The sequence below is a fragment of the Leuresthes tenuis genome, unplaced genomic scaffold (assembly GCF_036924035.1).
Source record: "Leuresthes tenuis unplaced genomic scaffold, fLeuTen1.0.hap1 SCAF_18, whole genome shotgun sequence".
NCBI lineage: Eukaryota > Metazoa > Chordata > Actinopteri > Atheriniformes > Atherinopsidae > Leuresthes > Leuresthes tenuis.
Window position 1 is genome coordinate 7,004,459 of NW_027325372.1, and position 25,978 is coordinate 7,030,436.

General features: G+C 38.2%; 1 protein-coding gene across 2 annotated transcripts in view; it reads left to right on the forward strand.

The window, feature by feature from the left end:
- LOC140274792 (glutamate receptor ionotropic, kainate 5-like) overlaps nucleotides 1–25,978 on the forward strand; it is a 78,333-nt gene that overhangs the window by 27,081 nt on the left and 25,274 nt on the right. For both annotated transcript variants that reach the window (XM_072370155.1, XM_072370156.1), the window contains exons 7-12: nucleotides 4,141–4,302; nucleotides 6,976–7,128; nucleotides 10,847–10,951; nucleotides 13,165–13,272; nucleotides 13,367–13,570; nucleotides 21,489–21,602. In XM_072370155.1, the coding sequence (XP_072226256.1) occupies nucleotides 4,141–4,302; nucleotides 6,976–7,128; nucleotides 10,847–10,951; nucleotides 13,165–13,272; nucleotides 13,367–13,570; nucleotides 21,489–21,602 (846 nt within the window). The remainder of the gene's footprint in view (nucleotides 1–4,140; nucleotides 4,303–6,975; nucleotides 7,129–10,846; nucleotides 10,952–13,164; nucleotides 13,273–13,366; nucleotides 13,571–21,488; nucleotides 21,603–25,978) is intronic.

A 25,978-nucleotide genomic window follows, 5' to 3' on the forward strand; every position in this document is an offset into this window, starting at 1 on the left:
CTTTGTTCATAACTTTTTTAAGGTCTTTAAGATCAGATCTTTAAGATCAGATCTAAGATTGTTGCACTTTGCCTCCATCCTCATTTCTCCACTCTTTTCTTATTCTAAATAACATTCTTTCTTTTCTCCCCCTTTTTTTCTTTCGCTCCTCTTCACCTTTGCTGTTTTCTTTATTCTCTCTTCCCGACATTCTTAACTGAACAAATATGTGTCTATTCATATTTTGGGGTTTTCACATCATAAAAACGAAGTATTTATATCCAGTATGTTCTCTTTTCCCATAACTCTCCTTTACTCTCCCTTACATCAATGATGCTCGCAGGTCCTGCCACTAGTTCTTGTCATTATAATTTTACTGTTTGGTGTTATGCCCTTGTATAAAAAGACTACATACATAATAACTCATCTTGATCTCTGCCTTGACTCTAAACACTGCCGTGTCACAGGCTTTAATGGGGCAAACAAACCAAGGGCAAAATTGTCATTCTACCTCTCTGCAAGAAAACCTTGGAAAGGGACCAAAAGAAAAATTCTTCTACCACTTCACCTCCTCCACACTCATTCATTTACCAGAAGAGCCATCTATGACCTATCTTTAACTTTGTGTTAAAAATGCTGTACTTACTGTGAAAGAAGGTGTGTTTCAAACCTCTGAGTCCATCTTCCCTGAACACTGCACTGTAGTTTTACTCGTATAGTCCCAAACTGCTGGGGGGTGTCGGATGATGCACTGTGCATCATGTCTATGTTCATATATATATATACACATGCTTTTTAGTATCAGATATTTGGTAAAGTGACCATACATGTCTCATCTTGATCCAGTGCAATGTTCTGCAGGGAAAACCTGTATCCTGGGAATCACATTGATTTCCCTTTGACACATACCTAAACATTTCTACAGACCAAGAACCCCCCACAGATTGCTAAACTACAGTATGGCAACACCATTCCTCTAACAAGCATCTTTCTGCAGAGGGACAGTGCTGAGCCTGGCGAAGACAGCTTAGGAAGGACTAACAAGCATGTCAAAGAGCCTGAGATGTTCCCCTGACCAATCTGATAGGATCCAATAACATCTGTGGGAAGCAAGCCCAATACAAGAAGACCCTCCCCGCTACCCACAGGGCCCAAAGCATCCTTTGCTAACGTGTTGGTGCAAGACACTTCAGGACACCTTCAGATGTGCTTTCGCCACACCTCTTTTGGCAGGAGCAGGAGAGCACCCTCTACATTAGGCAGATGGTCATAATGTTGTGGTGTATATAAATATCTATATGTGTACATATATATAAATATATATGTATATATATTGTGTTTTATATATTGTACTGTCATCTCCCAATTGGTCATGGCAGATTGCCACTCTTCCTCGGTTTCTTCCTGTTAAAAGGGACTTTTCCTCTCCACTGTCACCTCTTGCAGGCTGTTTAGCAATTAACAAAAAGATCAAGCAGTTAGGGATTAGCTCAAAGTAGTAGCTACTAAAATGGATGGAGGCAGTCTTGACACAGTAGCCGATAAATATATATATATATATATATATACATATATATATGGGAGACATCTTGTGACAATGGTCTTGAAGAGGAACCCTGTGTAAAACACCTAACACCTGAATTATTTTTGTCAATATTTAGTTTGTTTTGTTGTAAAATGAATTTTCCCTTTTAATTAGGAAAATAATTATTTTTCTTTCGAAGAAGTACTACCAAACTTTTAAAAAAATAAAAGAAACGTTTCAAATTTGGTGCCAATTCAGCTGTAAACTAGGTTTGGTTTCTAGATGCATGAAAACACACTGAAAAGGCTACGTATAATGAGGATCTGTAGGGGCCCAAAAACAATTTGTTGCCTCAGTGCCTCTTAGGAAGTTAATCTTGGCATGTAGGTCAATAATCCAGAATGACTTAAAGCCATCAAGTGAGATTCAAAAGCCAGAGCTCTCAGAGTTTAGGTGAGGTAATCAGGAAGTCATTGGCATTGATTTAACCTATATAACCCTGAAGATATATGACAGTTACAGTCTCTCACAGGGAGAGAAATAATCCAAGTCTTCGTAATTGCTTAGAAATCTTAACCATACTGAAAATTTTGCAACTTTCCCCATAATTTACCAGAGAGAACTTGTCCAGCCCTAAATGGCTGCTGAAAATATGCTTCTTTCTAAATGAACCTCCGGTGTAAAGCGTGCTGCGGTAACATCATCACTGGTGTCCTTCTGGAATGCTGTCGCAGTATTTCTTCCCTCGGCAGTGTTGGCCTGCTCCCTGCAACCTGGCCAGCCAACTGCTCTTTGTCAGTGCTGGCAGGCTAACAGTCTGACAGCCGGCCTGGCTGCTGCTGAAATTGATTTGGCATCCAGCGAGTGCAACATAAACAATAACAGCAACAGTTTCCTCTCAGGCCTGAACAATATTAAGAAAATAAGAGAGACAGAGACTTCAAGGATGTTAACCTCACACTCAGGTTAGCATCAACTTCTGGGCAGAGAGGGTTCTAGAATCTAAATATTCCAAGAAATTTTGATCAAGGGTATAATTTCAGTTTTGATGGTGATTTAAGGAAATAAACAAGTCTCCCCCTACATACTCTTTGTACCCTCTATAGATACTTTATCGGCAGGCTGAATAGATTCTTTGCCAGAATGTTTTACAGACAGTCTGTCTGTCCAACGCTGGACAACTGCAGACCATATATAGCTTTCTGTTATTTGCACTACTTACTGGCTTTGCTGCTGCAATTGATGTGGTATCCGCTGAGTGCAAAAAGAACAATAAGAGTAACAGGTCCTAACATGTTGGGACAATGTTAAGGAAATGAGAGGGAGAGAGATTTGGAAGTTGAAGTTACAGGATTTTTTATTGTCAGTCCCAGAGTCAGTACATATGTTGCTTTACAGCCTGAGTCTGTTAGTCTACCATTTTATAAAGCATGCGTTGAAACCTAGTGAGGATACAAAGAAAAATTTAAAAAATGTCGAACGAAAACATTTTTTTTAACTTGTATATACTTGTATATTAAAAAAAAGACTTGACATAAATGACATGCTGGATAACGAGATTTCTTTGAAATATCATGTGTAAACAGCAGCTGCTTTTTCAGTCGCACAGCTCAGGAGCTGGAATAGACTTGCTCCTGTAATTGTTAGTCCCACTGTCTATGCAAACTTATAGTTTTCTCAAACTGTATACTGAAGTGAAAGCTGTTATATCATGGCAGACACGATGTTTATTGACTGGTTTAGTGATTTTGTGATTCAGTATTATTCTATAATGTTTAAAGTAGAATAAATTGTATGGGTTGAAGTACTTAAAAGCAATAATTGTGTACTAGCACTGTTTAGGTGGGAGCTTTAAAGAGATGGGAGCTGCAATCTCATACACAGGCTGAACTAAGATGCTGCATAAATTACCAGTGTGGGATCATTTTTTTTTCAGATGTAAATGATGCAACAATGTGTCAGAGCAATAATGAAGGACAGATAATATATATGTGTTTGATTGTAAAACTAACTGTGGTGAATTTGTACAATTAGTGCAGGTAATGGTGAGTATTTTATAATATATTTGAACAGATGCCTCTTTTTCCATTGTTTTTGTCCATATTGTCTAATGTTGTACAAACTTGACACCAATACAGATCAGTTCTGGTACAACTCATAACTCATATCCTTTGTCAGAAACAAAGAAAAAAACTCCAAGACAGGAAGCAAATTTATGAATGAGGAATGCTGTAATTATGGAGTTAATTCAAATGGAAGATGATAATCACAGCTCCAGCTGATTGTGGTACACACATGGTGAAATCAACAGGCGAAGTGTTTGATTCACCTGTCTGTATCCTCGCTTCCTCACAATTTCAAGTAAATGTTTCATTGTCAGCATCTCTGGCAGAACACAAATCCTGTGAGGGCAAGAAAACAGTTTGATTGTGGTTTGTTTCAGCAGTGGAGCTCAGCGTGACACCAACTTGCCTTCAAGGACTATTTGAAGTTCTTTGAAATTTCCAGGCTTTTGATGTCCATCTTTTTTCTTCCCTCTGCACTACCCTGCTTTGAATGTTAAAATTTAACTCGACATTGTGTTGCCTGCAAAAGAAAACTCTCTCCTTCCTCTCTTTTTTTCTGTCTGTCATCAGGATTTCCCTCTGCTCCAGCTAGATGAAGTGGTGGATGATCAGTCCAACATCTTGGGCTTCTCCATGCTGAACAGCAGCCATCCTTTCTACCTGGAATTCATCAGGAGCCTGAACCTGTCCTGGAGGGAAGGCTGTGACATTAGCCCATACCCAGGACCAGCGGTGAGAAAAAGATTTAGCTGCTGAAGCACTCTGAAATATTCTTTCTTGGGGTAACACTCTGATTTAGTATCACACCTCCAAAGAGATTGAATAAAGAAAGACTTCAAAAATTGAACTTGAAGCAACAAAGACCAACATATTTCAACATTAATGAGTCACAGATGTCTTAAAACACTTGATGCTACTTCTCTCGTACAACAGCCTGACGCTTTCCAGTTCAATAATCCATGCCTGCATTTTGATTTTTTAATTTTCTCTCATGAAAGCAGTCATTTTTTGTGATATTGTTTGTTTTTAAACCATCCATCCATCATCTGCAGCTTATCCGGGGGTCGGATCGCGGTTTTTAAACCAGATTACTCAAATGAAAATCACTTCATTTTAATCTTGATAGCACAAAATCTTTTGACAGTTAAAAATCTACTTCACAGCTTATGTTTCAGCCATTCCAAAAGGAATAAATGTAAAAGCATTCAGCTTTACCTAGATTTATTTGGGTGAAATAAATAAACAATAAGACCTCTTTCTACAAGGAACTGCTCTAGATTATGATACACACTAATAATGATTATGGAATTATGCATTTTATACCTCTGGGTAATTAGAGGACTTACCATATATTAAACTTTTTAGATTAAAGGGTAAATAAATAATCAGAAGAGCAACAACTTTGCATTTCTGAAAGTTCAGGTTTCAGTGCATGTTATCTCTGTTTCTGCTCTCCTCCATAATTAATAGGCCCACCAGGGTAAATATATTCCTTCAGAGCTGTTTGTTTCATTTGCAGCTCTGATATCAAGGAGGGGATGACACTAGCTTTAACAAAGATAATAACAATGACACATTTATCAATCTCTGAAAGCGGCATTATTACTGCAGAGAACATTCCCTGTTTTTATTTACTCATTTTTATCCTCTTAAGAAGGACTCTGAGAGTTATAAACACTGGTATTTGACTGTAATCAACATTATAGTTGGATGACAATGGACATTACGTTCCAGTTAGAAAAGAAATGACTAATCATTTTTACCGACTTTCAGTCTGAAGGTAGCTTGTCTTGTCATGTTAGATGTGACCAAAAAAAAGTTACTATAGCAGACTCCCAGTGCCCAAACACTATCACACCATTTGTTTTGTCCAAAAAACATAGACCAAACTCAAAATTTATTTGATTTATTATACATCCACCATCTTCTATACTAACATTAACCTGTTTAGGATCAACGGTAGCTGAAACCTACCTCAGCTATCATGGGGCAAGAGGTGGTACAGCACTGGAACAAGAAGAAGCATTTTCAATAACATTTACTACTTCATAGTTATAATTTCTGCAGCGACCAATACATCTTTTAAGTGATGATAAGATATGATCTAAATCCACCTTTTCTGTAACTCAGTTTCATTACACAGCCATTTTCTCATCCTCATAAGTCTATTTGGGTGGAATTTAGGATGATTTCTTACATTGTTGAAACCAGATGCAAAATCTAAGAATTAATGCTGTAACTTTAATGTCAAAGCAGGTAATGCGCTTTAATACTAATTATAGGTATTAAATGTTATTTTGGCCAGAAAATGGGACATAATCTGAAAGTTACAGAGGGATTTATTCCAAGTAAAGTTACTTAAAGCTGACACGTGTGAACCAGAGGAAACAGCTGCGGGACCAGACAGACAGACAGACAGACAGACTGGTGGAAGCTACCAATTATTTTTCACTCTTTCGGCATGCGTCTTCCCTCATCTATCTTTTCTCTCTTCAAACTATAATGAGGTATCGTCATTCAGCCTTGAAACTATTGACTAGTAGAAAACTCCAAACCCACTCATCCAGTCGTCTTTTTTTATGTGTGGAGTGTGGCTTCATGCAAGTCATCTGATTCCCTGCAAGTGTCAGTCTGACTGACAACTGATCGAACAGATCAGAACATCTGAGTCTTATAGGATTACTCAATTGTACGAACTGAACGCAGCTGATATCGAGAGTGCTTCACTTTTCCTTTTTTCTGCTTTCACAATCCTGCTTCCCTATCCTGTGAAGCACCAATGGACTTTTGTATTTCGTCTAGCTTTTGGCATCTTTTTCTATTAAGATAAGTATTTAACATTTCCTTTAATCCTTGGACAAACAGAAAAGTTAAAACCACAGCGTTTTATCATAAAGACAACATGCAATCAAATTAGGTCCTTAGGTTTTTTCATTAACTCATGCTGCTCTGTACTGTACATCACTTACAAACCAGTATATGACCCATCAGTAAATAAAAGTGACTCTTAATTGTATTGTTGGGGTTACAATGTCCTGAAAAATTATTTGAAAATATGGATGATTCAGATGACACTTGTGCTTTATAGTAACTTCATCCTGTCAATTTCTTCTATGTTCAGTGTTATGAGTTTGAATTTCACCTGACCTGATGCAGCTGACTAATAAGAGCAGAATGTTATTTTCGGTCTCCCAGCTTCTGTCTCACAGGAAACTTAAAAACAGTATAGCATTCCATAGCAAGCCATTTGGCCATAGAGAGTTCAAGGCAAGTTTGCTCCCGAATCCTTCCTAAAAATCAGTTCCAAACTCGTTCACAAAACGAGTTTCCTGTACAGTGTGATTGAGTTTTGACACAATGGTAATGATTTTCTGTTTTTTTATTTTTCTTTTTCATAATGAGTAGCTGTCATCAGCCCTGATGTTTGATGCCGTTCACGTTGTGGTGGGTGCTGTGCGGGAGCTGAACCGCAGTCAGGAGATTGGAGTGAAGCCACTGAGCTGCACCTCCCCACTCATCTGGCAGCATGGAACCAGCCTCATGAACTACCTACGCATGGTAAACATATTTCATATGTATTGTCATTTGAAGCATGATTTAAAAATATAGTAGTCACACTAATTACACAGCATCATTTTCCAAATTGAAATGATATACCTGCTAAGAAAAAGAAAATTGACAATCACGTTGAATGTGGTTGCTGAATGACTCTTGCAAAGTGGGACATTCTGAAATAAAAGCTGAAGAATAAGAAAACATCTAATCACAATTCCATGAAGAAAGGTGTTAGGGATTAATGTAGGTTGCAGTGGTTTTTAGAGTGGCAAATATTCCTTTAGATACACAACGAATGTATGTAAAGGATCACATAGTAACAAAGGAATACAACTTGAAATTCAGGTAAAACAAGTTTAGATTCTAACAAAACTCCAAATGCTTACTTTTGTCATATACCAGAATTTAGGGGTGGTCTCCCATTAGATCGATTCCGTGGAACCGCCTGCCTAATGATCATATTTATAGATTTCGCTGACGTCTGACCCATTTGCGCGATGACGTCATGTGCGCTCTTCGTATTTTGTCTCAGAACGTTTCCAACATGGCGTCGAGAAGTGCTCCAAAGCTATATTTCACCAAAAACGACAAAACTAGGGCCAGTTGCAGCACGTGCAAATCTGTGATCACATCAAGGGGGGATTCCAGTTACTATCTTCAACATGCTGAAACATTTGACCACACAGCGTGCAATAACTTTGCACGAATGTAAAGTTTTTGCTGAGCAATGGCGGCTAGTCTTGCGCGGGAGCTCTGGCACAGCGTCTTCTGTCTCAGAAGTCCCAGGTAATGCATGGAGCATGACATAGACGCTTTTCGGTCTTTTGTCACGCACTCCTGCTACACATTGTATTTCTCACGCTGAAAAAAAATATATAATATAAATTTCACTATCGCTATGGAAACGGCAGGAAATAAGCACGTCTGCCAACAGAGCAGAGCAGTTTTAGCAGGAGAGATATCACTCTTGCCTGCATTCAAAACTTTATAGTCCCGTAACGTATAACTTACAGATCCTGTTGATTGTAATACTGTTAGCGACATATCCTACTGTATGAATAATTTCCAACAGTTGATTGGATTCCATTTAGTTGACAAGGACTGCATACCTGTAGCTTTCATCGAGGCAGGGTAAAGTTAAATGATTGAGGCGAAAATAGATAAAATGTTGGTGCATACTTGAAATTAAAGTGTTACTGCAACTAAAGCCATTTGTACTATATATAACTGGATGAGAATCGATAAGCGATATCGATAATGGAACAGGAATTGCTAAATTTTGAACAATTACCAGGAGTGGAATTGAAAGTCAGTATTGATTTGATCTCTGTGGTTGCTTGGTATGCTTAAGAGAAATTATGCTTTCTCCGGTGTATTGCCTTAAGACCATCTAAATATATCTTAAGTATAAAAAGGTTGAGGTACTAGATCTAAAACTAAACGATGTATATAAATACAGATAGAAAGGCTGTTAAACATTTATCTGAGTATGTTCACGTCTTAATTAATCCAGTGATAGTTTTTAGTAAATGCATGAGAACATTACAAACAAGTACTGGTAATAGTTCGTTTGGCTGCTTTAAATTGTACCTTTGTAACTATGTAAGCTCAAATCCTGTATCCATTGCTGAGTCATCTCAGTCTTCCCTTGCTTTATAAATTATTGTTTGCTTTTGAAGAAATTCATCCATCCATTTTCTATACCTGCTTAATCCGTCGGTCGGTTGTGGGGGTGCTGGAGCCTATCCCAGCAGTCATCGGGCAAGAGGCAGGGTACACCCTGGACAGGTCGCCAGTGCATCACAGGGCCACACAGAGACAAACGAGACATTAAGAAAATTAATTTAATTCAAATTTAATCCAATTCAATTAATTTAATTTAATTTCAATTCAATTAAATAATGCTTCAAATCAAATTGAAATATTAGCATATCAGTCCCTGTTCTCCGTGGGCTCACTCTGTTAGGCAGCATAGTATGGATATTAAAGTTAAGTTTTAGAGGACTTGTTGGTTTCAATATAAGAAGTTGCTATAGTCTGCAGCTCAGAGAATAATTGATGGTTACATTATACCATAACAGAGAAGGGGGGTTTATTCTCTTTCTGTATTTATTTCTTTGGCATATCTCCCTTTTGTCCTCCTTTAATTTTCATATATATTTGATTTATTCTCATCCTCCTCTTTCCCTGTTTGTGTCTGTCTGCCACTTCGTGTTTTTGCCATCCACTGATGATGCCTCTCCCTCCATGTTGTTTTTGTTGCTCACGGTGCATCACTTCATCATCTCTGCACTATGTTTGGCAGCAACCAGGGACCCCTTTCTCTCTGTCTCTCTCACTCCACTGTTTTCAGGATGTAATTCATCTTGAGTCATGCACACATGCACTCTCATTCATACTGTACGTGCACTCGATTACACATAACTCACACAAACTCTGGAACGAAATGCATGCTTGACTGCAATTGTATCACACAGGTCTCCCACTCATTTCCTCATCCCTGCAAACAAACATATTCTAGCAGTTCTGTCATTGATCTAATGAACTGTTGGTTTTCTCAGTTTCTGTTTCCATTATACACTTTTTTGTCTTGTGTTTGTCCTTTTTTTTTCTCTGCCTCAGCATCTCTGAATTAATACTTTTTTGTGTCAGATTAAACTAAAAGCAGTTCAAAACCTCTAATCATGTTACTACTTTAAACATTTCATGTTTAAAGCAGTCACAAAGATACAGATTGTACCGCTAGTTTACATCAAAAAGTATCCGTGGAAGATGGTATGTACGTCATGTTTGGCACGATCGTAACTTCTATAGCTTTTGAGCTAATTGCTACCATGTAGGCCAGCCAGGAATATGCCAGTGTGAGTCAGTATCAGTCACTGTTTGTGCTGCAAGCTATAGTGTGGCTTGCTTAACAAGCTAACACACAAAAACTTTAAGCTTTACAAGCAGCTAACAAGCAGCCTTTTTTTGGACCGAATTAACTTTGGTGGTAAAATCACTGTAATCTAATGCAGACTTTGTCTCTCCAAGCTGGACATTGCACTAGTTGTTTAAGAAATGAACAGCTTTCTTTGCAAAATTTGGATATCTTAAATGCTAATGTGTCTGGAACAGTATGTACTTTTTATACGATGTAACACGCACATTTAAACCAGGGTCACATAGGGATTTATATACTATTACACTTTAACAATCAGATTTTTGCTAAACAGTAGCCAAAATTAACAACAAACAAAGAGCAACAATATCATCACAACATCTATTAAACCTTGCTAAAAAAAACGTGCTTTCTTTCAAACACATCATTAACTTTGATTATTTTATATTGTGTCTATTGTCAAATACAGTAAATTGAAGATATAAAATATACAAAAAAGATATACAAAAAGAACCTTTATCTACTTGGTGGATATATAAGCAGCTGAGCTGATTTATAAAATATCACCAGGCCTAAGAGCCAACAGCAATACAGTGTCAAACCAAATAAATGAAACCACAATATCATCCTGGGAAAACAACTTGATGCATTTCATTTGAGCTGTGTCAGGTGTCATTGAAGACTCACATATGTACTGTTCATGTACTATTTATCTGACTCTGACTGAGCAGAAACACTCAAAATAGCCCTTTGGACTTGTGAATCTGACTACAAATGGATATAATCTTGCTTGTTGGTAAGGGCCTGTTTGCTAACAGCTTTTTATTATTCTCTCATCAGGTGGAGTACGATGGCCTGACAGGTCACATTGAGTTCAACAGCAAAGGACAGAGGACCAATTACACGCTGAAAATCTTGGAGAAACACCCTGCAGGCCATAAAGAGGTCAGAGGTCAAGTGGGGGGACTGACAGAACAGAGATTAACGCAGAGTTAATTTGTTCCAAATTTGCTGTTAATTTGATCTCTTTGAACAGACAGAAGAGATTCATGTACAGTACAGGAACAAGTTCAAGTGAACATATGACAACTGTGCGTAATCAACTCAGAATGTTTAAATTGGGAATCCTTCCTCTTCTGAAGGGAGTTCAGGTTGTCAGTCATGCTCTGTGTGCTGTACTAGCTCCAGGGTGAGCAATTGTTGCTTTATGATATCATATAAGGTCGGACATCAACGGTCAACGCAGGGTCATCTGTTTACAAAGTTTTTAGGTGACAGTAATTCCTTCTTGATTTACACATTGCTTTGCACACAGATAGCGACTTGAATGCATCTCCAGGAAGAATATTTATTTTTTTGTCCTGTTTATTTCATCCTTCAAATATTTCTTCTTACACCAGTAAGCTAAGCAGCTGATTCCTGTGAAATGAATCTACCACAATTAACAAATGAGCTGCTTTCTTTCTTGGACTATACACTGATGATCATATATCGATTAACTGAGTGAAAATTATAGTGAAAATGTTAAGACTAATCAGGTGTAGAATGTAACCAGTGTGACCGAAAATAGAAGATGAATAGATGGAAAAAATCGCCACAAGGCATTTTGTAGTAATCATTATCACATTTAAATTGTGGTTAAAAGTTCACTCTCGTCCTTGGAAGTAAAACAGCTCAGTAATAGAGAAAAAAATATCTTTAACTGTTCACTGCAGCTGTTCTGGAGCTTTTTTTTAGCAAAACAAGCACAACATACATAGAAAACATTAATAGAAACAGTATCAGCACAGCACTTCAACTGTTAGGAGTGAATTTACATTTTAATCTTTGAAATTAAGATCTTAGGCAAGTGAAAATTAAAAAAAAAAACAAAGTGGTATCAACTTTAAGTTGAGGAAAGGTTAAAGCAATGGATCTTACAAAATGTTAAATAGTTTTTTATCATAGATTTTCGATCATTTTGCGGTTCGGTTTGAATAGGGTTAGTACTTGTTGGCCCTGAGTAAATGCTTAACTTATGTTTATGCATTTGGCAGATGCTTTTATCCAAAGCTACTTACACCGGCAGGCGGTAGAGTAAGGATGTAGTACCTTTCATGCAGGGGATTTGAACCCAAGTCACTCACATGAAAGATGACAATCACGATACTAAAGATGAATAAATAAATTAAGTAAAAGACAAAGGGATGGTCTTTTTGAACTGGAATTATGGTGGAAATCCTGTGACGATGCTTTATGAAAGAATAGTTTTGGAAGGTAGAAAAATGTGAAAGGGTGAACATGGTTTAAGGGTATAGAGAATTGTAGGATATTGATGCGTTCTCAGAATACAGTGGTAGAGAGGGAGATGCAGGAGAAGGATTGGCCCCTTCTCTTCATCATCTGGTCCCTGTAGGGGATAGAACAGTATCCTGAAAAATTCACAAACAGACGGTCAGAAGTGTCAACATTTCAGAATATTTGCTCAGGTTGAGGTCAAATCAGCAGATTATTAGTGGCCCTGTTTAACCTGCTGAATAAGAAAGACAAAGCCAGATTCTTCTGCATTGATTTAAGTCATCAATTTTGCTTGGAGCATTATTCAGCCTCCTCAGCCTACTTTCAAAACACACTTTTCATACACATTCGTATGCCCTTCATCTTTCTTTTGCTTTCTTTGTGATCTTTGACTCTGAATTCCTTCTTCATCTCCTCCCACTTGACTTCGTTGTCTACCTCCACTGTTTGAGAGAATTTTTTACTTCAAAAAGTAAAAACTTTTCAAATTGTACGGCAGACACCCTTGTTGTATAAAGATGTGGGATCTGTCTCTTTTCAGTAGCATAGTCTCTGAGGAATCTGTGGACCTGTAGGTTCAGGTTAGGTTAAGTCTGCAACTTTTCCTGCCTCAGAAAATAATGTCACACAGTTATCCTTTAGTCATGACTTTTCAGACTGACAAAATGACTTGAAAGCAGACCTAAAAAATGTTTTTTTTTATTTAGTAACTTTGGGTATGTTCTCAAAATTTGTGCGGACAGCTAGTTATTCAAAACTCAATTATTAGAACGAGTTCAGTCTTGAAATTTGTATTTATTTTTATAAATTGTTTACACTTCTATTTAAGAATTATCTGAGTCTGCCTCTTCTCTCTCGTAATTCTTCTTTTTCCTCCACAGATTGGCACTTGGTACTCTAACAATACGTTGGCCATGAACTCCACTTCTCTGGACCTCAATGCATCAGAGACACTAGCTAACAAGTCCTTAATCGTCACTACAATACTGGTAACACACAGAATGAAAAATACACACAGTAACAGGTTTTGTGTTCGGCTTCCAATGAACAAAGTGCCATATGTTGTCACTGTCTCTATGACAGGAAAACCCATATGTAATGCGGAAGTCCAACTACCAAGACTTCCAGGGTAACGATCAGTATGAGGGTTTCTGTGTGGACATGCTGCGAGAGCTGGCAGACATCCTGAAGTTCTCCTTTAAGATCAAGCTGGTTGATGATGGGCTGTATGGAGCACCGGAGCCCAATGGCAGCTGGACTGGCATGGTAGGAGAGCTGATCAACAGGGTGAGTGGAGGAGGTTATTCCAGACATTTAAATCAATGACTACTTCTGCCATTAACTTTCTTATTCCATTTGAATTCACGTCTGGAATTGGTCTGTATCAATTATTACTGCTGCTGCACTTACAGACCAGCTTTTTTTTGGATATATGTCATCTCTTTGTCAGTTCAATTTAGTTCAGTTTACAACAAAAGTCATTTTAAAGGCATTTTAAAGATAGTCTAATTCAATCCATTTATGCGTCCATCCATCCATTCATTTTCTATACCTGCTTAATCTGTCGGTCAGGTCGTGGGGGGGGCTAGAGCCTATCCCAGCGGTCATCGGGCGAGAGACGGGGTACACCTTGGACAGGTTGCCAGTTCATCATAGGGCCACACAGAAACAAACAATCCCACACACGCTCACACTCACTCTCACCAATTAACCTAACATGCAAATTTTGGACAGTGGGAGGAAGCCGGAGTACCTGGAGAGAACCCACGCATACACGGGGAGAACATGCAAACTCCACACAGAAAGGCCCCAGGGGAGTTGAACCTGGAACCCTCTTTCTGTGAGGCGACGGTGCTAAGCACCACACCACCATTAATCAACCCAAATATTATGCCAATTAAGATGAAGTTGCCTGGTAAAGGAAAGTAACGTATCACATAGAATCTTTTCTTCAATTCAATCCCAAGTCCCGAGCACGCACCACTCGTCATTCCCTTGGCTGGATCTCGCATATCCTCTTCATTCTCTTTGGCAACCTCTGCTGCCGTTCTTTTCTTTTGGGCAGCCGCATTCTCTGTCCCTGTTTCGAGGCCTTTTTGATTTTAAATCCTCCTGGGCTCCACACCTGTTGTTCATGTACTAATCACTGCCTCAGTTTTCAGTTTCCAGATACTTCAAGGTCGATCCAAAGACACATATTGCTAGATGCAATAAAACCACAACCGTAAAAAAACCACAACCCCTAAAAACACAGCTTAAATTGTCAGCTGGGATGGACGTTAGCCTCTACAAGCCTTTATAGGGTAAAGAAAATGAATGCATAGAGCATTATTGAGACTGTGAAAGGAAAATGGGCCTGAAGTGTCATCATTTCAAGCTTCAAAACAACAAACTATGTGAGGTCCTCAAGATAATGTGACCAGCATTTTAAGATTAATTAACAAAGGAGCTGAACAGGAAAGAAAACAGGTTAAATAAATGTTGTTAGTCGTATTACAGCTTTCATCAAGTTCAAGTGTGACTGCACAGAAACTAAAGGAGCAATAAAAATCTGGCTACCCAAACGTGGCACATAAACACTAGCATCCTTCAACCGAATTCTGCAACATTGCCTCTGCAATGGTTGTTATGGCGACAGGCAGGGGTTAGGGGTGCAAGATGTTGGCTTTAAGTCGCTGACAGCGATGCCACCCTTAACTGCAATACAAGAGTCAGCCAATTATACAAGTGGTGGAGCATTAGAAAGCTGCTTAGCCCTGGGCAGCAGAGACACAGAGATGCTGAGAATGTATTAAGTGGCTCAGCTGAAGCCCAATTTCCCCCGTTAGTTGTTTTCTCAGCAAAAGTGGTTCATTTTAAGTCAAGTTGAGTCTAATTAAAGCTGTGCAGTGAATTGCCTGCAATGAAAGTGCTGGAAAAAGTAAAGATGATAAGGAGAGGCATCTGCAAGTGTGTGGGTACTTAATGTGTGTGTTAGTATTTGTGTATGTACCATTTTGAGTAGTAGACCTATAAAACAGGCATTATTGCAGTGTAAGAACATTTATGTGAAGTTGCGTATTACTTTGTTCAAAGCATTTATTCGCTCCGTTTCTCTGACACTGAGATGACTTAAAATATTCTATCAAAGTTTTTCAAGATGAAGACATGGTTGAAAACTATTGATTTTCTCTGTATGTAAGTATGGACTTTCTCTGGATCATGGTTACCTATTTCCAAGTGAGCACAACTGACTTTCTTTCTGGAAATCCCTTGCAAGTAAGAGTGTATCATTCTGTACACCAATCAACCAACACATTGTCACCACCTGTGTAATATTTAGTAGGTCCCCCTTTTTCTCCCAAGACAGTCCTTACCCATCAGAGATTGGACTCCATGAGTCTTCTAAAAGTATGCTGCGATGTCTGGCACCAGTAGCAGATCCATGAGTGCTTTAAGTCTGAATTGATCAGACCTTTCTGTTCAACCACATCCCATGGATGCTTGATTAGATTTAAATGTGAGAAAATGTGCAGTAAGTCAATTGCTCAGACTTTTTGATGTCTTATTAAGACTATTCTTAAGCTATACTAGAACTTTGCTGTGTGGTAGGGCAAACTGATTCGATCCCACTGACAGCAGGGAATGCTGTTTCCATGAAGGGGTGTACTTGATCAACAAGATATATTTATCTATGGTATATGACAAGTCACATCCAAATAAATGGCAAGAACCAAGGTTTGCAAGCAAAACGTTGCCCAAAGCTCACACTTCCAAAGCTGATTTTCCCTCTACCGTAAATGAGACCAGACCAGTGTCTCTCATTGCTCTGTGGTCAAATGTTAGCGCTCAAATGCCCACTTTATGTGTTTTCGACAGTGGACATGGTTGAGCCTGGGCACCCTTACTGGTCTGCAGCAGCATGCAACAAACTACGATGCACTTTGTGTTATGACACTCTTCCATCGGACCAGCATTACCTTTTTCAGTAATTCTAGCCACAGATGCTCTTCTATTGGATTGGACAACGGAAGCCAGCCTTTGCACTTTATGTATATCAGTGAGCTTTTCCCACCCATGAACCTATTGCCAGTCCAGCAGTTGTCCTTGCCTGGAACTTTTTTTTTTGGTGCCGAGTGCAACATACCAGAAACATACCACAAGAGCTGCAGTTTTGGATACGCTCAAATCTTTGCCCCTTTTTTTTTTTTCTGCTTCCAAAACATCAACTTCAAGAACAGAATATTGAATGGCTGCCTAATATTTCTCACCAACCACTGCCTGGTGCCCCTCTAACCAGATAATCTACATTTTCACTTCTCCTGCAGGTGTCAACATGTTATGGCTAATCAGTGTATATACCAGCTGTGTTTGTTTTTGAGAAGGTTACACCCCTGTGGTATTTATCTTTTGTGGTGTGTCCCTGGCATCAGAGGAACAGAAGACCAGTACCATAACTTTTACTTCAATAGCAATGTTTCCTCAACAGAAGAAACATTATTATTATATTATTATAATGTTAGCACAGTGCACAGCTAATGTGGCTAACTTTACATTAGCTTTGACTGGAACCCATGTGTCAGACATAATTTGAAACTGTGAAGAATTGCCAAGGAATAATCAGAAATTTTGGAAGTTTAAAGACCAGTAAACCTGTCAACCTTTTTTTGCTTCGGTGAAACATACAATCACATGGCTGGTTTATTTGCATCCCTTATGACAAACTTCTGAAAACAAAATCATCCTGTTTTAAGTGCTTTAAATAAGTGAGACATTGTGCTTTGTGAGATGTAGCGACTTCTGCTGAAGCCTTCTGCTGAGGAAGTGCCTCATGGTCCACCATGGATTCTGGTTCGAACATGTGCAGTTTAACTTACAATTTCTTTGGCAGCTGACAGCGCTCAGAGCCAACGGAGATGGAGAACCTGATTTTCTGTGTAACCAGTGTTTCCTTGTCTTCTTCAGACCAGTGGGATTATAACCTTTTACAAATGGTGTCATGGGGTTGTGTAATCGAGTGAGGAGATAGGATACAGACTTACAAGAGGGTTATAGGCTGGTGAAGAAAATAAACTTGTATGTAACAAAGCACCATAAAGATCTGGAAATGCTCGAGTTCCAGAATGCTCAAATCAAAAGACCAAAAACTGAGCATGACAAAACAAAACATGCAATAAGGAGGAAGCCAGATGCTATGACTAAAGCAATGCTGATGTGGTTATAAGTGGAAACTAGGTGTGTGCAGAGAGCAGACAGCAAAACTACCTGACAAAACAAGGAACAGACTCTGGAATGCAACAAAAACCTGAAATTCAAAGCAAAAACCATCAAGCCTAACATTGAACCCGTAGACTAGGACAATTGGAGCCTTGAAAGAACATTTTAATCTGGTAAATGAGCTAAACGTCAGCTCTTTAAGATGCAGGAGATATAATAAGGGTCCTATTAAGGTCTTGATTAGTATACAGTAAAAATATCAACGTGTGTTCTGTTCGAAGCTTTTTGACAACAAGTTAAACTGTGCAGCTGTTTGTCACATTAGTGGCTCCTGACTAATACAGCTGATAAGAGACTCACAACTGCATTTCCAAACCCTTCACCATGACCTAACCCCCCCCAACTGAAAACCTAATCTTCACTGTTACATTCTGACTCTAAGCCTAAAAACCATTTAATGTAAGAGCTTTTTAATTTGTGAGGTCCAGCAAAAAGCACCACAAGCATAGTTGGCTCCTGGTTATCGGACCCCCGCAAATATAGTAAAAGGCTCCTACACAGACACAGAGCTAACACATAATGGTGATGATAATGGTGATTGTGGCTGATGACTGTGTGTGTGTGTGGGCATGCGTTTCAGAAAGAGGAAATAGGGGACATAGGCACGCCATTATGAGGCTAATCTACTGCCTTTTTTTCTTACTAATTACACAGAGCTGTTTCAGTTTCACTGTGGGATCCCTTAGCATGAACTCACACACACACACACACACACACGCACACGCAAAGCTAGCATGTATCCATTCATTTTTATCTGTTGCCAGAGAATTGAATGTGCATTTACAATTTATGCAAATGTATTAAAAAACCTAAAAGACCCATCTCTCACTTTCTCTGTTGTTTTGTCTTTCTCTCTATCTCAGTCTTCTCCAACCCAAACTAACACGCACTTGCACGTGCACACACGCACTCACACAAACTTTGTTGTCCACGAGGCCCTGGAGTCTGAAATTTGTTTAAGAAGTGTGTACTTGTTAATCAATTAAGTGTTAATTAAGGACCAAAGAGGAGTCTGGGGCCTAGATACTTGCTACACCATGGATCTGCTCTGTGTTGCTCTGTTGACTTGAACCGTAATGAAATTACCTTTCAACTTTAATTTCATTCCGCTGTATTTACCCATCAAGGTTGAATAAACAACACCTAAGCATTTTTTTGTGATGCAGATAAACACTTTGAAAAAAAACACGTGTTGTGTTATCTGTTAAAAAAAAGAATAAGTAAGACAGCAAATTACATAAACGGCTCTAATTGTTTAAGCTGAATTAAAATAAAACTTGCAATAGCTCTGAATTGTATTTGTGTCACCACGTGATAAATTCCTGGAGCTATTACCTTTATGCTGGAGTAAAAATTCCAATAGTTTTGCAAACTTACATTTAAAAAATGTGAATTGCAAATAAAACACAGGAAATATGCAAAGTCTTAAACAAATGTTTAGTTGAATGGGAAGAAAAAGTCCTCAGCTCTGCATCTTAAACAGATAGACCAACTTTTTTTCCTTTTTGCTGCATTTTATATGCTCTGTTACATCCTCCACATAGACTAGACTTAAATGACTGACGTGATAGACAATCCAAGTATTTGGAGGGGGTGAAAAAAAGTGCTTAATGTGTTTATATTGACAGTATCAGTCAATTTCTCATTGATATCTTAAAATTGCTGAGTTAAACTTTAATACTCTATCCTTCTTTTTAGATGCTGCCAGGTCTTGTTTTGATTTAGAGAAATAAGCGGGTCTGCTCAGATGCTGCAAAACACTACAGTGGCTTCAGAAACAAAGAGAAATGTCCATTTTAATGCTTTTGTGTGGGTTTTATTTCCCTTGCACTCAACAACATATGACCTTAACCTGCTGTTAGAGCAATATCACTCTTAACAACTCTATAATGAGAGATAAGGGATTTTTAATTTTTTAAAATTTTTTATCAAAACCTGATTACAGTGACATTTCATGTGTCTTTACGTGTCTAAATTCCAGAGTGTTTGGTCTTGAAATTGGCCCAGTGTGAGCTCCATGATTAACTTTCAGAAAACAAGACCAGAAGTTCTTATCAAGGAGTTTTCAGTGCCCTGTTATCCCCAGAGACCTGCACTGTTACAATTTACTGTTGACCTGTGGTGCATTTGGTGGTAACTGTGCCCTCAACAATGACTTCTGTACAATAAAAATCAATATTTCATTAAAAGCTCCGCAGAAGTGGTTTAAACATTTGGACCAAAGGTGTTGCCTTCAATTGTCGCTCCAATGGCAGAACACTGTGAAATATGCTGTTTAACTGTATGCAGAGCCCATGTTAATGTTAATCAGAACCTTATTGTGTCTTCCACCATTTTCCCAATAAATCCCACAGTTGCTTCTGTGAACTCCTTGATGTCACCGCCCGAGCTCTATCGGTATGTGATGCTGTCAAAGCTCAAGTTGGCCAAAAAGGCCATAATACAAAAGGCATAAATTCAATACATATTCCTATTCATAGGTTGTGGACTGAGGACTGCACTATGGTGTGGCGGCTAGCATCTTTGTTTCACAGAAAAAGGGTTCCCGGCTCAAAATCCAGCTAGGGCCTTTCTGTGTGGAGTTTACATCTTCTCCCTGTGTATGCGTGGGTTCTCTCCGGGTACTCCGGCTTCATCCCATCATCCAAAAGCATGCATGTTAGGTAATTGGTGATTCCAAATTGACCCTTGGGAGTAAGTGTGAGTGTGCATGGTTGTTAGTATTGTTTGTCTCTGTGTGGCCCTGTGATGAATTGGTGACCTATCCAGGGTGTAGTCTACCTCTCACTAAATGGCAGCTAGGCTCCAACACCACTGTGACCCTGAATTGGGTTAAGCGGGTATAGAAATATGGATTGATGAATGCTTATGGACATTGGAACAAAACCTGTCCTATACACAACAGCACAACTTGCCTCAGAATATGTGGCCATCTCAAATTATTAAACCTGGATTGTGAGGCTGCTATGCTTTAGACACGTGGACTAACATTTCTGTTACACATGCAAACAGTTTTCTTTTATAGACCCTATAAATACCATCAGAAGAGGTTAAACTAAATGAGAAAATATCACGAGAAAAAATGTTTAAAAATGATCCATTGATGTAATGATGGAACTCAACAAGTTTCAAGCATTTGGAACTGAGATGAAACAAAACATTACCATCTGAAGGCAGAATATCATTACTGAAAAACAGTGTGCCTGCCAGCATTATGTTCCACCCAAAGTGTTTTCTGTTAATACAAAATAGTTGAATATGTATATTATTCACTTCTAAAAATTACAGATTAAATTAGAAGTCATTAGGAGCACAATGTTACATTTTATTCTTGTTGTTTTCTTGTTTTTACTCATAAGCCCAAAATGTTTTTCTGGTGTTAAATTATTTAGTTTAAATATCAACTCATGGTCTCACTGAAAATATATTTATTTTCCTTTTCTTTATTTTTTCATTTGTGTTAAATTATTATGTCTCTTTCTATTTTTCACCCCGAATGTCAGCTTTTCTGCATTGTGCTCGACCCCACTTGGCTCATTCTCTCTTCTTTTGTGCTCTGCTGGTTTTGTATCGTATTTTTCTCTCAGACCTCCACTGACCTTCTCCAACATTCAAGTCTTACGCTTCCTCCACCTCCTCCTCCTCCTTCTCCCATTCTCTCCTCTTTGATTTTGCATTTATTTATTTCATTTCCAGCACTTCTTGTTGTCTCATGCTCCCCCAGTTGACCTGAAAACATGTATCTTTTTCCTTTTTTTTCATCCATCCAGTTCTCAATTTATCTGTTTCTCTGTCTGTCTAAAATGAGAAATGTGGTATCTTGTCTTTTTTTTTCCTTTTATCAATCATATTCTTAGCTCCGCAGGTCCATGGTAGTTACTGTTAGTAAACTGTAATCATATCTGCTCTCTTTCTTTGTCTGTCTTTATCTTTCTTTGTCCGTCTGTAGAAAGCAGACCTGGCAGTCGCCGGCTTCACCATTACCTCTGAGAGAGAGAAGGTCATCGATTTTTCCAAACCTTTCATGACTCTGGGGATCAGTATTCTGTACCGGGTTCATCTGGTAAATTCACCATTATGTTTTCATTCGGTTGTTTTTTACATGGTTCAAAAATACCACATAAATAGTCTAAATGTAGAAGAAGGGCCATTTCTCTGTTATAGGCCAAACTGTCAGACACTTGGAAATTACTGAATTAATGAATCCAATATTTTTTTTGTAGTAAATGGAAAGTGGGCCTTTGTTTGAGTCTTCATTATTTGACGAGCTGAATATTGACTGCTGGTCCAAGCCAGCCAACCGGCAGCTCAATATAAGTGTCACTGTCCTCTCATTCTGCTTCCTACAGCAAACCTAAAGTTAAGATGATGACGTTTTGATGATTGTTGACTCGTTGTAGACATCTTATAAGATGTGATTACATTTGCTGACTAACATAGCTGTATGTTCTTGTATTTGTGCCCACTGAATCCTCCAAAACAAGTTCGCCAGAAAGATTAGTGTGAAGTGGGACTCTTGCTGTAGCATAAGCTCGGTCCCCATGGAGACAATCGTGAACGGTTTAAGGAAATACAAACCAGTAAAAGTGTTTATTCTGCCTGTACCAGACTGTTAAGGGGACACATTCAAACCACTCATCTCCTTCTACTTCCATTAAATGGGTTTTAAGACAATGAAAAACACATCATAATCGTTGTATAACCATCCTTATTCAGCATTAACTTTTTGTTGCAGTTATTGAATAACTGAATTTTCATACGTTTACTTGACTACATGTTGTTATGTAACAGATTGCAAAAGTAATACAACACACTGGAATTATGTGGTTTTCCAATGAAACATGCCCTCTTATTGAGTATTCCCCACTGTTGCAGTCTAGTACTCAGAAGATGACCCTGACTTTTCTGTCAGAAAAAAACGATTGTGTGTAATTACTTTGTATGCTTAGGATGAACAGTATGAAGAATAGCCGTAGCTGACCTTTGCACCTTCAGTGCAGCAAAGCAAACAGGAAATGCAAAGCCTTCATGTAGAACAGGCTATTCTGTAGTGGACTGTGAGTACCACAGAGATCAGATCAGATCAGGTTTCATCTCAGAGATGCCCCTAGAAACAGATTAATTAAGAAGAATTGTATTGTAAGTTGATTCAAAGTTCTGTTTACAAATATTTCCAGAACAGTGTCTATAGAAGAGGTGAGGTTTCAGATTTCTTTATCTGATGAGCAAAGATGAAATATTCTAAGAGGAATAAGATGTAACATTAGCATTTTCTTTGAAAGATTGATGTGATCACATTCTTTAATCATTCCTTACTTTATCTTTTCCATGCTAACAGTAAAGACGTCATCCTATTGAACACCAGATCAAAGCTTTAAAAGGAGGACATTTAAATGACTTACAGTAAAACTTCACAAACAGACATATGGAAAATAAAAAGTCTGCACAATTTGTACGGCAGTGCAAAGATTAATAATGCAACAAAGAAAATAATCAAGTAGTTTCATTAAATAGCAACTTTAGTCATTATCTTTGCGATATGAAACAGAAAATGTTTTGTTTTGGGACATTTTGCCAGGCAATCCAAGGCATTAGGAGGTTCAAGATTCAATTTATTATGCAACCACTGACCCTGCCACTCAAAAAAAAAAAGAAATTACATTTATTTAATAAAATGACTAAAACTGTACTTAATCCAGGAATATTCAGACGAATCAATAGTAATGGTAATCTCCCTTTGTTTAAACACCTTTTGACCATTGAAAGTACTTTGTCTTGTAGGTTTTACTGTATACATTATATAACACTTTAACTGAGATTCTGTGTTCTTCAGGATATTTGAATCAAGTAAGGACTAAGCGCCGTTATTCTGTCTTTACATTTTACACAGCTTACCAAAGTTTTTTTGGTAATTATGCTGGAAAGTAATAATGTAACAGTAGTAAGTAATACAGAAATAACTTGGTTTAGAGAAGTAAAATGGAGCAGAAATCTGAACAAGAGAGCATTAGATTGGAACCCTGCTCTTCAGAGTGCCTGGTGTACACACTGCAATGGAGCAGATGATTAAATCAGTGGATGCAGGTGTAAATCTGTTTGTATTTGCTGTGAAAAGCCCGGTAGGCTGTTTTATTTTCCTCCAAAAAGATTTTTGAGATGATGTTAAAAGGTCCATTTATTTCCGAGGCCATCCCACAGAGTGGACATAAACTTTTACAAATTGAACAGCAGAGTATTTGCACCTGTTGACATTTCCCGTCTCCCCTCTCTGTTGGTTTGGCTGACGAGTTGATGAATTCAGACAGAAAAGGCTGCAGTCGCAATAGCATCAGCTTCCTCCTCTGCAGGAGCTCTGCTGCTGCAGGCGATGACAATGTCTCGACTGCTCGGGTCACACAGTCAAACTGCGAGTTCCAAACAAAGCAGCAGCAGATAATACTGCAACTGGAGAAGGTGGCAAGGGTGAGTGTGGTCGGGGAAGGCCAGATAAAAGCAGATCTGACAACACAGATACAGGGCATGTGTCTTCCCCTTTTTTCACTTCTTTTTTTTCTTGAAGGGGGCGAAAGGGAGTCAGGTGCTGCTGCTTGAAAAATATGAGTTTTCCAGCCTCTGAGGGAGGATTGGAGTCTTTGGCTCCCTAGGCGGAATCTAAAACACTAGGGTCAGCTCATTGTTTTGTCGATAAATAAGTGTGGGGAGGAATATGTTTTCTGACATGAGGACACTTACTGTAAAACAACCTAGATCTGTCAAAGCAATCAAGTTTCATTGGTCCATGAATCACTGACAAAATTAATGTAAAACAATAATTTACTAATAATCATTTGCACCTAAAGTACAACCTTAAATGATACATATTCAGAACAGTTAGTGACTTTATTTGTCTGTTTAATACTACCTTCTTGTTTGGTATCAACCATATTATCAAGGTGGGGCTCTAAGCAAACACTGGTTTGTAATTGGTGCAGATATGGAATCTGGAAAAATCTGCAGATCTTGAACGTTCTTGCATTCTATCCTGTTTTATTTACGGTGACAGTGCATACAGAAGCATCTCCCTCATATTTTCCAACATGTTTGTTCTAAGTTGCTACTTTACTGCAACTGCTTTGATTACATAAGACACAAATGTAAAAGAGTATGTGTGATAGACCTTCAGAGGATCATCTATTGGGGTGGCGATCACGTTGAATCATGATTATCACTATATCAAAAATGTTTTTGCATAAATTCCAGCTGGTTTCTAACAAGGATAGATTTTCTAACTGTATAATTAATCAAAATTATATTAAACCTAACCCAAAACATTTTATATCATGTTAAAAGGTCCTTCACTGTAAAGCAAGCTCTTTTATTATTTCTATGGGAGACAGACTGAGAATGGCAGGTAATCTGTGTATATTCACAAATGGCCATTATATGATGCTGATTTAAAAAAAAAAAGTGATCAGTATCCTGTTTTACTTATTTTTTGCACCCTTTCTAGTGTAGTGAGAAAATCTAAATTAATGAAAAGTTACCGAGTTAGCAGTAAAGATAATGGAATAAAATTATATTTTCAAATTGAAGAATGACTTTACCAGAATCAGAGAGAAACGCAGCCAAGAAACAGCCCTCTCAGATTAACAGGTGACATCTTCATAATTATAAAGTTTACCTCAGAGCACCATTCAATACACTTTATTTTATGATGCTTCTCAAAAGACTCAAAAACTTGCAACGGTTCAAAAAAGTATTCAAAGTGTCTATTGAAATTACTTAAGTGTTCTGATTGCATGTTTTGAGGGTTCCTTGCGAGGCTCAGTCCATGACCTTTTTTTTTGTATCTGTTGCACGTTGGTCATATTAATCCTAATTTTACCTCTGTGTTTTACTGCGGACAGCTCCAAGTTGTCTCATTAATCGCTGAACTCATATCAGAATCTTGGCTTTCTGCCTCACTGTCATTAAGAACTGAACATCTTCTAATTTCCTGTTTCTGAGCACTGATAAGACCTTGTTATTGGATCTGATTATATTACTAACAGTGTCACTATCCTACTTTGACTACTAATAACCAACACAAAGCACTTGGCTCGAAACTCTTTGTGGATCAATATCTCAAATTCAGCTAGCAACAGTGATAGTTTTTTTTTTTCGAAACAATTTGTAAATTAGAAAAATTACCAGACATATCCATTTCCTAATTTCCTTACACGCAGAATACTGCAATTATGTATGTATTTACAGAAACAGTGCAGCTGTCTTCAGTTTAAAGTTGCAGCAAAATGCACTTGGATGGCTCAAAAACAACTCCACATTAGTCTATTCCTGGCCAAATAACACTTTCCCCTGCTTTATCTTAGAATTGAATTGAACAATCCATTGATTACTTCTAAAGCAGTACATCCTCTGTCTCCACATTACATCTCATTACTTTTAACCCCTTATTGTGCA